At 38.5% G+C, this 12,197-nt stretch overlaps 1 protein-coding gene across 5 annotated transcripts in view; it reads left to right on the top strand.

Annotated features, from left to right (window-relative positions):
* Positions 1 to 12,197, top strand: part of ANKRD44 (ankyrin repeat domain 44) — a 348,412-nt gene that overhangs the window by 156,664 nt on the left and 179,551 nt on the right. For all 5 annotated transcript variants that reach the window (XM_055379331.2, XM_055379330.2, XM_031008706.2 and 2 more), the window contains exon 3: positions 9,452 to 9,530. In XM_055379331.2, the coding sequence (XP_055235306.1) occupies positions 9,452 to 9,530 (79 nt within the window). The remainder of the gene's footprint in view (positions 1 to 9,451; positions 9,531 to 12,197) is intronic.

Genomic DNA, 12,197 nt, shown 5'->3' with positions numbered 1-12,197 from the left:
TTATATAATATGTACTTTTTTTTGCCCGACTTGTTTCACTCACACAATTATTTTGATTCATCCATGTTGTGACATATATCCATAGTTCATTCCTTTTAATTGCTGAGTGGTGTTCCATTATGTGGAAATAAGTTTGTCCATTCATCTTTTGATGGAAACTTGGATTACTTCTGGTTTTTGGTATTACAAATAAAGCTGTTAGGAATACTCATGTGCAAGTCTCTGTATGGACATATGCTTTCATTTCTTTCTGGTAAATACCCAAGGGTATGATACCTAGCTTATATGGTAGGTGTATGTTTAAGTTTTTAAGAAATTGCCAAACTGTTTTTCAAAGTGACCATTATCATTTCCAACTCCTACTAGCAGTGCCTGAATGTTATAGTTCCTCCACATCTTCACCAACACTTGGTATCATTAGTCCTTTTAATTTTAGAAATTTTAATAAGTATGTAATATGGCTTTAATTTGCCTTTCTCTAATGACTAATGATGGTGAGCATTGTTTTTTTTTTTTTGAGACGGAGTCTCGCTCTGTCGCCCAGGATGGAGTACAGTGGTGCGATCTCCACTCGCTGCAAGCTCCGCCTCCCATGTTCACTCCATTCTCCTGCCTCAGCCTCCTGAGTAGCTGGGACTACAGGTGCCGGCTAATTTTTTGTATTTTTGGTAGAGACGGGGTTTCACCATGTTAGCCAGGATGATCTTGATCTCCTGACCTCGTGATCTGCCCACCTTGGCCTCCCAAAGTGGTGGGATTACAGGTGTGAGCCACCACGCCCGGCCCGGTGAGCATTGTTTTATATGCTTAATTTGCTATCTGTATATCTTTGGTGAAATATCTGTTCAAATCTTTTGCCTACTTTTTAATTGGATTGTTTGCTTTCATAGTTATTGAGAGTTGTTTTGTAGGTTCTAGATAGAAGTCCTTTATCCAATATATGCTTTACAAATATGTTCCCCCAGTCTGTGGCTTATCTTCATTCTCTTACCAGTGTGTTTCAAAGAGTGGACATTATTCATTTTGATAAAATTCCATTTACCAATTTATCCTTTTATGGGTTTTGCTCTGATGTCATATCTAAGAAATCTTTGCTTAACCCAAGGTGAAAAGATCTCGCCTATGTTTCCTTTAGACATTTTATAATTTTAAGTTTTACATTTAGTTCTATGATCCATTTCGATTTAATTTTTGTTTAGGGTTCAAGGTATGGTCCAAAGTTTAATATCTCATTGTTCTAGGACCATTTGTTGACAAGGCTATTCTTTCACCAGAGTTTTCTTTGCACCAATACCATATTGTTTTGATTACTGTAACTTTATAATAAGCTCTAAAATCAGGTAATGTTAGTTCTCCAATTTTATTCTTCTTGCCTGCTTGTACTTTTTTACATACAAGCCTTTTGCCCTTGGGTCTAGAGTATTTAGGGCAAGCATGCTAATTATAATGGAGAATAACTTTCATTGTATTTACCAAGGCTTGTAACCATCCAAAAGCCAGCAAGAGCATGAACAATGGAATCAGATCTTGTTCTAAATCTTGGTTTTACCACTTACTAGCTTTGTGACTCTGGACAAGTTACTTGTCACCTCAAAATCTCAGGTTCCTCAACAGTGAAATGGGGATGCTCATATTTACTTCACAGTATTGTTTTAAGGATCAAATTTGAAAATATAAAATCTCTGATACAAGTTTTGCTCAATATACATTATTTGATTTTTAGAAATTAGTGCAATAAAATATCCAGTGTCTAGTTATGTAAGGGAGATAAAATAAAAATGTCTTTGGCATTCTCATTTTTCTTATTTTATCATCATTTTAATTATTGTGCATGATTCTTACTTCGTTTCAGGAGTTAGATATCGTATTGAGAGTATAACTTATAATTTGAACATGTTTAGAGATAGAAAATATATCTATATTTTCTATACGAGAAATATATATCCATGTTACGTTCAAATGGATGGGTTACAATACCAACAGAGTGTGATGGTTGAATACAATTGTGTGGTGGTGGGAGCATGTTGGGACAGAGATGTGCTGTCACCTTTGAGGCATGGGAGGCTCCACACAAGGAAAATTCAGCTTTATGAGACAATGCATGTACTAGGGATGAATAAGGACTGTAAATCTAAATTTTTCTCTTATGGTAACTTGGGGAAAACATTGATTCATTTCTGTTGTGTCTAGGTGAATACATAACTTGAATTTTCATTGAAAGTTGAATTAAACAATATAAAAAACTCCACACACAAGGAAAAGACTAATAACCAAATTTAACAAGAGGTAAAGATACATATAGGCAGTTCACAGTTGAAAAAACCAGAATATACCATGTCAGGCATAACATACTGGCAAGGAGTAAGAAAGCCAATAGCATCAGATATTGGCGAGGATGTTAGGAAAAGGAACTAATATGTAACTGGTGGGACTGTAAATTAGTAAAACTATTAATACTTTGGAAGTTATTTAGTGATACCTAATACAATTGAATGTGTGTGTGTACCCTAATCCAGTGCTTCCTTTTTTGGGTATCTACTTCAGAGAAATTCTCACATGTATGCACAGAGAGACATGTACAAAGATGTACACTGCAACACCATTTGTAATAGTGGTTTGAAGAATTAAAAACAACCTAATCCCTTTCCTCCTTCCCACTTTCTCTCTCTCTCTCCCTCCCCCACCTTTCTCTCTTACACACACATGCAAACACATACTTCAAATTATTTTCAGAACCATTTGCATTTCTGAAGATGGCACTTTTACCCCTAAAAGTATTTTTTTAAACTAGAGTTCTGAAGGAGACATAGAAAAATGTTAACATGTTTGTTTTTGCTGGTGGGCACATATGGGACTATTACTTTCTGTATTTCTGTGTATTTATGAGATGTTAAAAATTGAAAGTAAACATGAAAAATTTCAAAAGAAGCATGACATTTGTTTTCTGTCTTTCTCTTTCCTTTCTTCTTTAACCTTCTTTTAATTCCCCACCTTAAGACCAAGCATTCTTCCCATTTTGTGTCGTTTGGCTCCTGTCCTCATGTAATTTGAAATACTTCCAAGGTACCTGTTATGTGTATGTGTTCAGAGTTTCTTTAGACATCTTCTTGCCTCTAGTGATCTCTGTTCAATATCACATTAAGGTAGTTGGGCCTAGGTTGTCAGTTATCTCCCAGCTTCTTTAATTTTAGTGGGAATTTGGAAGTTTGGATTGATAATTGGAACCCTCCTCCTCCTCCTCCTTCTTCCTCTTCCTCTTCTTCTTCCTTCTTCGTTTTTTTTTTTTTTTTGGCAGGGTCTTGCTCTGTCACCCAGAGCAAGATGGTGCAGTGGAGTGCAATGGTGTGATCACAGTTCACTGCAGCCTTGACCTCTTGACCTTCTGGGCTCAAGCAATCCTCCCACCTCAGCCTCCCAAGTATCTGGGACCACAGGCACATGCTACCACACCCAGCTAATTTAAAAAAATTACTTTTAATAGAGACGAGGTCTCCTGGTCTCAGTTTCCTGGGCTTAAGCCATCCACCTGCCTCAGCCTCCCAAAGTGCAGGGATTGCATGCATGAGCCACCACGTCCGGCCCAAACTTAACTTCTGTATTTCATAGGCTTGTTTTCTTAATATTGCTCCATCTTTCTGTCTTGGTATGTAAGATATTCATATACAGGGTGGAATGTTTGTTTTGGTGTATGACAGATACTTAGAATGCAGATTAGATCATGTACTTCTAGCTGAGAATTTCCAAAGCATGTAACAATTCTTAATCTTCAAAACAGGCGTAGGGTGCCCCTCAGTCTGCCTGTCTACACAGTATTTTTAGCTACCAGAATGGCCTCTCTGCCCATGTCAAACTCACTTTGCATGTACCTACTTCAAGTTCCCTATTTTCTTTTATCTGCTTCTTCTTTGGTAAACAGACAACTCAACTTCCTCTGCCTGATCTCTCTGAGACATACTGCAAATTTAGCTCAGACCCCTGCTGGCTGTGTGTATCTTTGGCTATTCGTAGAATGGGAGGGTTTACCATCCTTCCTTCTGGAGGAACCTGGGTCTTCTCATTTCTCATGCATCTGAATCTGTCTGCAAAGGACTATGTGGAATTAGAGCTACTGGGTGATGAAAAAAGACCTTCCTTTTTGTGATGTTTGGACAATCTTTAAAAACTATGCTGATGAGCCATTTCAGTGTGTGTTAATCTTGCTGCACCTGCTTTTGGGTTATTTTCCCCACTTATATTCATGGGTGTTATAAAGGCCTATGTAACTATTCAACTATTGGTCATCACAGAGAGTCCACTTGGGCAAACGATGGAAATGAATGCAAATAATGCACTTAGCTCGGCCACTATAGGTTAATGCTGCTCTGGTCCTGTCCTGGTACTGGATTCCAATTTTGATCCAGGAACTACCCCTGAGCCAGCCTGTAAGATAGAGGCTAGGCTCTCTAACTGACCCAGAAGGCTGGCCCTTGAAGGCTTCCAAGATTCCCAGATAAGCTGGAGCCAATAGGACCTTTAGGGAGTCCTGGGCAAGATGTGTTTAATTCCCAATTCAGAAGAGATTTTTTTTTTTCTTGGCAGTTGAGACTTACTGCACAGGCCAGTTCAGATATGGATGGGTTTGGGGGAAGTATTCACCAAGATATTTTTGTCTCATTGCATTTGATACGTTCACAAATCATTTAACATCATGGATATCACTATTTGCCACTTCCCTGCTATTGTTTTTATTCTAATATCCTACATTTAGAAACTGATCAGTGGACTGCAAGTTTCTTTAGGGTGAGAGGGCTAGATATTTTAAATTTTGTATCCCTAATGTGTACCACAATGTCTGGCATATAATAGATTCTAAATAAATATCTATGTCTAGATAATATGGCTGAATAAATGATTGTAAAACGTAGCCCAAAGTTCCTGTGCTTATTTTTCCTTTCTCCTCCCCTTTCTTTTTTTATTCTTTGAGTTTGATCCCTCTTAGACCAAAATTTTAGATGCTGTCTAGCATCATGTTTTGGTACTGCTTTCCATAATACTTGCTTCATTATCTCTTCCTCCAAATTTTGTTTGTTTTTCAAAAATAGTGGGGGTTTTCCCCCTTATGCTTTGTCCTTTGTGTCTTAAGTTATTTTAAATGTCATCCCTGTTCTCCATCTCATTCTTCTGTGTTCTCAAATTCTTGCTGGTTCTTCAGTCTGCTGACTCTTGCTTATGGTGAACGTTTCCACGTGAGTCTTATGGCTTAGGCTTGTGAGTTCATTTTCAATGGAGATTTAATCTGTGGGTGTCCCAGGTTGACTGGATTGAGGGCATATCTATCCAGCTAGGTTTTGTTTCTTCTTCTAGGGACCTTAGGGGTATCATTGGTCTAAAACCCATTTTGTTTTTTTTTTTTGCATATTTTCAACCTGAAAGTTCCTGGATTAAAAAAAAAAAAGTAAATTCCTAGACTATACAGGCAATGTGAATTCAAAGCTCTAAACCACATGAGGGCAGACTCTGGGGATGTGAATGCTCAGTGGAAACATTTTTATTCCCCTACCAAGAACCCGGGACAAGGCATCTCTTTGCCATCTGCCTACGTGAGTGTTTGTCATTGTTTTTTTCCAAGTCTACTATTTCACCTCAGGAGTCTTTCTTCAAGGCCACTTCAAGGGTCTTTCTTTGCTTGGAGGTCGCAGTTCTAGTTCTCTGCCTTATCTCCCACTGCCTGCAAGTGTCAAGCCCCAAGCCCCTGGTGTATTGACCTATCCCTGCACTCTAAGTTCATGTGCCTGCAGCTTTGGTTCTCTATTTACCCTCCATTTCTGTCCCCTTTCTATTTAATTTCTTCTCAGTTCATTTAAAATGATGTTTACTGTATGTTCGTCACATTTTCCTCCTGATTTCTTAGGGATCATAGTAGAAGGGTTTTTAGACTATCGCATGAACTTCTAAGATGCTCTTGCTTTCATATTTTTTTTTTTTTTGAGATGGAGTCTCGCTCTGTTGCCCAGGCTGGAGTGCAGTGGCGCGATCTTGGCCCACTGCAAGCTCCGCCTCCCGGGTTCATGCCATTCTCCTGCCTCAGCCTCCCGAGTAGCTGGGACTACAGGCGCCCGCCATCATGCCTGACTAATTTTTTGTATTTTTAGTAGAGATGGGGTATCACCGTGTTAGCCAGGATGGTCTCAATCTCCTGAACTTGTGAGCCACCCACCTCAGCCTCCCAAAGTGCTGGGATTACAGGTGTGAGCCACCGTGCCCAGCCCACTTTCATTTTTATAAAGAAAAAAGTTTCAGGTTGGGAGCCAGGACACCTAATTCTTTGGCATCAGTTTGCTGCGTTGGGTTAAGTCATACAAACTGTCCTAGGCTCAGATTCTTTATCTTTTAAATGGTGATAATAAGACTGAAGAACACAGTTGTAAAAGGTGTGACTCCCCTGATAGGAATGTTTTGAGATGGAGTAGTAGAATAGTTGGGCAGATATTTGGAAAAAATAAAAATAAAAGCACTTCATAATAACCAGCTAGATTTGTTTCTTCTTCTAGATACCCTAAGGATGTCATTGGGCTAGAACCCATTTTAACCAGTATTATTACTACTATTCTCTTTTCTCCAGAACCTTCGCCCTCCTTCTATTATTCCATCTCCTATTCCATTAGTTTAGCTTATGGCAAAGTAGAGTGGCCTTCTACCTAGGCAGAGGACATAGTGCTGTCTCCTGGCTGATTTCTCTCTATCCAGCATGGTGATTGCTGTGGCTCGGTCATTCACGCTTTGACTCATGATCAGGTGTTCCTTGTTAGAAGAGAAGACGTTAGCAACCCTTGGTCAATAGTGGAAATGCACTATTATGTTGGTTAAGGTCTTAATAGCACTTGTGATTGTTTCTATGGTTCTGCTGCTTTGGAGAACTAAAGGAGTACTGCCTGAATACAAGTCTTCTCTGCAGTTACCTGTCTGTGCCATGTCACTAAAGGAGAGTATCAGTTCGCATAGTTGTTCTGGAAACTACCAGAAACCTTTAAGCACAAATTAACAGGAACACTGGGATTCATCATCAAGAATTTTTACAGTATTCATGCAACACACCCTTTTTATGTTATAGAAACTTTGGTTTGAACAAGCTGTGCCATAAAAGGGGCCACAGAATCAGCAAAACCAGTCATATCATGACAGGCCAACCAGATTTGCAAGGTAGGGAAGGATGTTGGAGTTTTCTTAGCTTTTTATTTGAGGCCAAGATCTCAAATAGAGTTGCCTTTGCTTCAGGTCAAATGAAGTCATAATTTGGGTTGGAATAGTCCCTGTTTAAATCACTTAGGCAGGGTTTAATTTGTTGAACCAAACCCTGAAACCAATTCAGTTCACAAAAGAACATGTAATTACATAGCTTTTATCCAAAAATCCCAGTAGAAAATTTTAAGTAGATATAGCGAGGATTCAAAGGGAACATGAGGCTAAAATGGAAAATGCATCTAGGGTTATCAATAGAAATAGAAAACATTTGTGAAAATCTATTCTCAGCTTATATAGTTCATTGCACAAATTAATACACTTGATTCTCAAATAAGCTAACATGATTTCAAATACTGAATCTTTATTTTCAAAGATAGGGTGATATATCTATAACAAGGTTGATTGTAGTCATATATCGTACTGAATTTTCCAATGCATACCATTATTTTATAGTTGCATGACTGCCCTATTTTCACTTTTCCATAGTAATTGCTTGCAGCCATACATAGACAACATGAGTTTCCAGTGAATCCAAACTCCTTTTTGTCTGCTTAATGGTAGTGCATTCTTTATAAAACCTACTTACCAGACTTTCTAAAAAACAGACCGGTTTGAAGATCAATTCTTGTTGTGTCCCCTGCCTGCCATCTGTTTTAGATATTAGTGAGTCATGAAATGTCTAAAAGCAATAATCTGTGAGAGACAGAGGAAGAGCAGAGGGTCTGGACTGTCAGAAAATGGAATAATATCCTTGGGCTAATCAAGGGTTGTTAGATGTATTATGTAATCAAATTATGAAAGGAATAATGATTAAAATCAACAGCGAATCCAAGAAACTTGAAACTAACATACATGCTAGTTTTAGGAGAAACCTTAAAGACATAGCAGATGGGCTTTGGTTACCATTGCTATGGAGGAGTCAATAGAAGCAGATGGGCTTTGGTTACCATTGCTATGGAGGAGTCAATAGAAGTTAGTGGAAGAAACCATACATGTAGACTAGTTAGTTCAGCCAATTTATGCTGAGCACCAAGTATGCTGCTACTATGGGGATAAAGAAGAGTGAGGCCGGTTCTTTACTCCAGGAAGTTTTCAGTCTTTGGAGGAAAGATATCACACAACTCTCTATGCCAATGACAATAATGGGCGTCGTATGGAGCACTGCTGTGCACTTATCTCCTGCTTGCCTAGGGCTTTATTTACTTATATGATCTTTAGTCCTCTTATCAGTCCTCTAAGGTAGATTTTATTATCGCCAATTTACAGATGAGGAAGCAACGCTTTTTTCCCTTGCATGTTACCATGCTGCCTTTCAGCACAATCTGTTCAATGCCTTGCCAAAGATACAGACTGAAGTCTGCTGGGTGAAGGTCAGATCTTGACTGTGCTATATACCTGTGGAATCTTGAGGAAATTTTAAAATTTGAGCTACAGTCTTCTTATCTATAAAACAGAGATAACATCAACCTTAGCTCTCAGCCTTAATGTCAACATTCTCAGAAAGGCCTCACTGACCACTCTTATTCCCATCTCCTGAATCACTTAATCCCATACAGTGTTTTATCTGAAATAATCTCATGTGTATCTAGTGTACTATTGTCTAGTATACTATTGTCAGCCTTCCCACTTGAATGTGAGTTTCATGAGGGCAGGGACCAGGCCTGTTGTAGTCATCCCTCTGTCCCCAGAATATGGTTTCTGGCATAGAGTAAGCATTCAGTAAGTATTTCATGAATGGGAAGTGGTCCAAACAACAATTAACAAGCGTAGAAAGGAGAAAATGACCACAGTTATGTTTAATGTTTAATGTCCTTGTGAACCATTCCACTATGTTTCCTTAGAAAGAAAATAAGTCATTGAAAGCTTTGAACTATATTGCTATGATAGGTTAGATTTTTTTTTTTTTTAACCATCCTGAAGGTTTGGAAATACTGTAAGTTGAAATTCATCATCCAGGGCATAATGGTCCATCTTTGACCTCAGCTGGGCTTCAGTAAAAGGAGCAAGTGGGCAAATACCAAGCACAGACACAGAAAATGGAATCCTTTGTTATGTGTAACTATAGGGTATGTTGAGAGAAAATGCATAACCAGAAATTACTCGAATGTTTGGTGTTCACACTCTTCCACATGCATTAACCACAGAGTGAGTGACACGTCTTACTATGTCTACAAAAGGGACCTCCAGCTGCCACTGACCTGTTGTATGTCTTTGATGTTGTGTATTTCAGGATTCTGAGAAACGAACCCCTCTTCATGTGGCCGCATTTCTGGGAGATGCAGAGATCATTGAACTCCTGATTTTGTCAGGTAAATAACTGCTATACTCAAAAGTCAATTGCAAATAAAAATTTAAATAACCAATTTACTAGATTGACTACTACAGTGAACCCAAGCAAAATTCCTTTGTTATGTTCATGGAAGTTTATGTGATAGGCAATTTTATCTTTACACAAAGAAAAATGCAAGAAGTTGTTCTTATTGAAAAATGACTTCTCCAGTAACATTTTTATCTTGCTTTGAAAGTCTGATTCCTGGCTGTCTAGTCAGGCCCAGCATTGTAGATGAATTCAGTACATTTGGATATATTTTGATTTTTTTATTATAAAAAAGGAAATAAAACTAGTTTAAAGTCTACATGAACATACACCTATACACACTATGTATAGTGAGTATATATACACACTATGTATAGTGAGTATATATACACACTACATAAACATGCTACATAAACACTATGTATAGCATGTATACACTATATACGCTATATATACATGCTATAGAAACACTATGTATAGCATGTATACACTATATATGCTATTATATATACACACTGTATATATGCCATATATATATGCACACCCTAGATTTATATGCCAACTAAATGTGTTCGTATATTTATATATATTTAAGTTGGGCTGCAAAACAATACTGTTATACTTATGGATACATGACTGTGACTATGTGATGAAAGCATAAAAACATGGAAGGCAAGGAACCATATTGATTTCTGGTTAGTGGTTACCTCTAAGTAGGCAGGTTAAGTAAAAAATGTCTTCAGGGAAGGTTATAAAAGAACTACTACAACTCTCTGTAAAATATTTTATGTTTAAAAAATTAGAAGGGAGTATAGCAAACATTTAAATCTGATTTGTGTTTATACTGGTCTTTGAGATGCTATTTTTCAATGTATTTGAAATATTTCATCAGATTTAAAAATGCCAGTGGTTTAATTTTTGGAAACCTATATGCTCAGTATATCTCACCAAACAGGTTTCCAAAACCATTATATGCTTTCTCCCTTGAGTGTTTACTAGACAAATCCTGGAATGAATTGAGCATGTGCAGATGTCTCACTGTAGATTATTCACAGACAAGCTGTCTTTCTTCTTCCTCTTTTATGTTTGGGAGATTAACATCTAGAGGAAGTGCCCCTGCCTACAGACTAGTCAAAAGGCCTATAGTAAGTTTTCGCCTTTGTTTGCAGTAAGGAAAGGGGAACTGTAGCATCTTAAAGTAAGCTCTGCAGAGGTAGGAGCTGAGACATGCATTCAAGAAGATGTGGTGAACACTGTGGACAAGAAACAAGAATTGTGCTGTGATGCATAAGCAACACGGCCCTTATTTTGTTGTGTTCATGTTCTTGAGGTGGGTTTCCCCAGGAAACAAGTGTTCTGTGCCTCAAAACACGTGTGCCCCATGCTCCTGATGGTCACATGGAGCTTAGGTTAGATTTCACATGGCATTTCTTGTGCTTTTGAGAATAGACCTTTCTTCCAACAAATCTAAAGATGTCCCAGGGCCATGTTCCAAACAAATGTGTGTTGTTTGATGTTGGCACAGACTAAGGGCCAATGCACACCTGGCTGGCTGCCCTGGCAATTGCAATTTGGCCCGTGGAAAATTGTAGGCAGAATCAGTGGAGGTATAAAATAAAGAACTTTGTGGTATGACATCTATTGGTCCCCATCAGCTATACCCGCCTCTTTTTTATTTTGTATTTTATTTTATTTATTTATTTATTTATTTTTGAGACGGAGTCTTGCTCTGTAGCCCAGGCTGGAGTGCAGTGGCGTGATCTTGGCTCACTGCAACCTCTGCCTCTTGGGTTCAAGCGATTCTCCTGCCTCAGCCTCCCGAGTAGCTGGGACCACAGGCGCGTGCCACCATGCCTGGCTAATTTTTTGTATTTTTAGTAGAGACGGGGTTTCACCATGTTAGCCAGGATAGTCTCGATCTCCTGACCTTGTGATCCACCTGCCTTGGCCTCCCAAAGTGCTGGGATTACAGGTATGAGCCACCGTGCCCAGCCCACCCACCTCTTAAATGTTGTATTAATAGACCTCTCAGAGTCTCAGAGGAATGTTTCATGAATGTACAAATTCAGAACTTTGTCTTATATGCCAACTTTGTGTTGTTGTTGTTGTTTCTACACCTGAAAGGGAAGATTTTAATTCTGCAGCATGAAGTCAACCCAGTCTTTTTTTTTCTTGTATCTGGGGCCAGTGATTGTTTGACAAACATGGTTTCACATCACCTTCACAAGGGCATAGAATCCACCAGCCTCTCTTCAACTCTGGCTGATTTAGTAGAGCTGGGAGAAGCTGTTGCATATATTTTAATCTATTCACTTGTTTGGTCTTGGAATTTCTGAGCTCTTAGTCTCTTTAGCATAATTTTGGTTCAATGTGCTATGGAAAATTTCCTCCTCCCTCTCATCAAATTAGGAAGACTTAGGGCATGGGGAGCATTGGGAAAGTTTTCTTTTTTAGCAATTTTATTTACCTGTGGAAGCTGAGGCAAACTCTTGGAATTCACATGACTTTTATTTTCCCAAAAAGTCCTTTACTCAATTTATATATTAAGTTCATAATATTGCAAGAGCATGATGATTTTATCTCTGAGCTTGTGTCTGGCAGCTGAGCCTTTAGGGAATCCAACCAAACTGTTTCCTAATTTAATAATGAATGAGGTGCT

Source organism: Gorilla gorilla, chromosome 11 (assembly GCF_029281585.2).
Source record: "Gorilla gorilla gorilla isolate KB3781 chromosome 11, NHGRI_mGorGor1-v2.1_pri, whole genome shotgun sequence".
NCBI lineage: Eukaryota > Metazoa > Chordata > Mammalia > Primates > Hominidae > Gorilla > Gorilla gorilla.
Note: the sequence above shows the minus strand (reverse complement) of the source record. Positions and strands in the feature narration are given on the sequence as shown.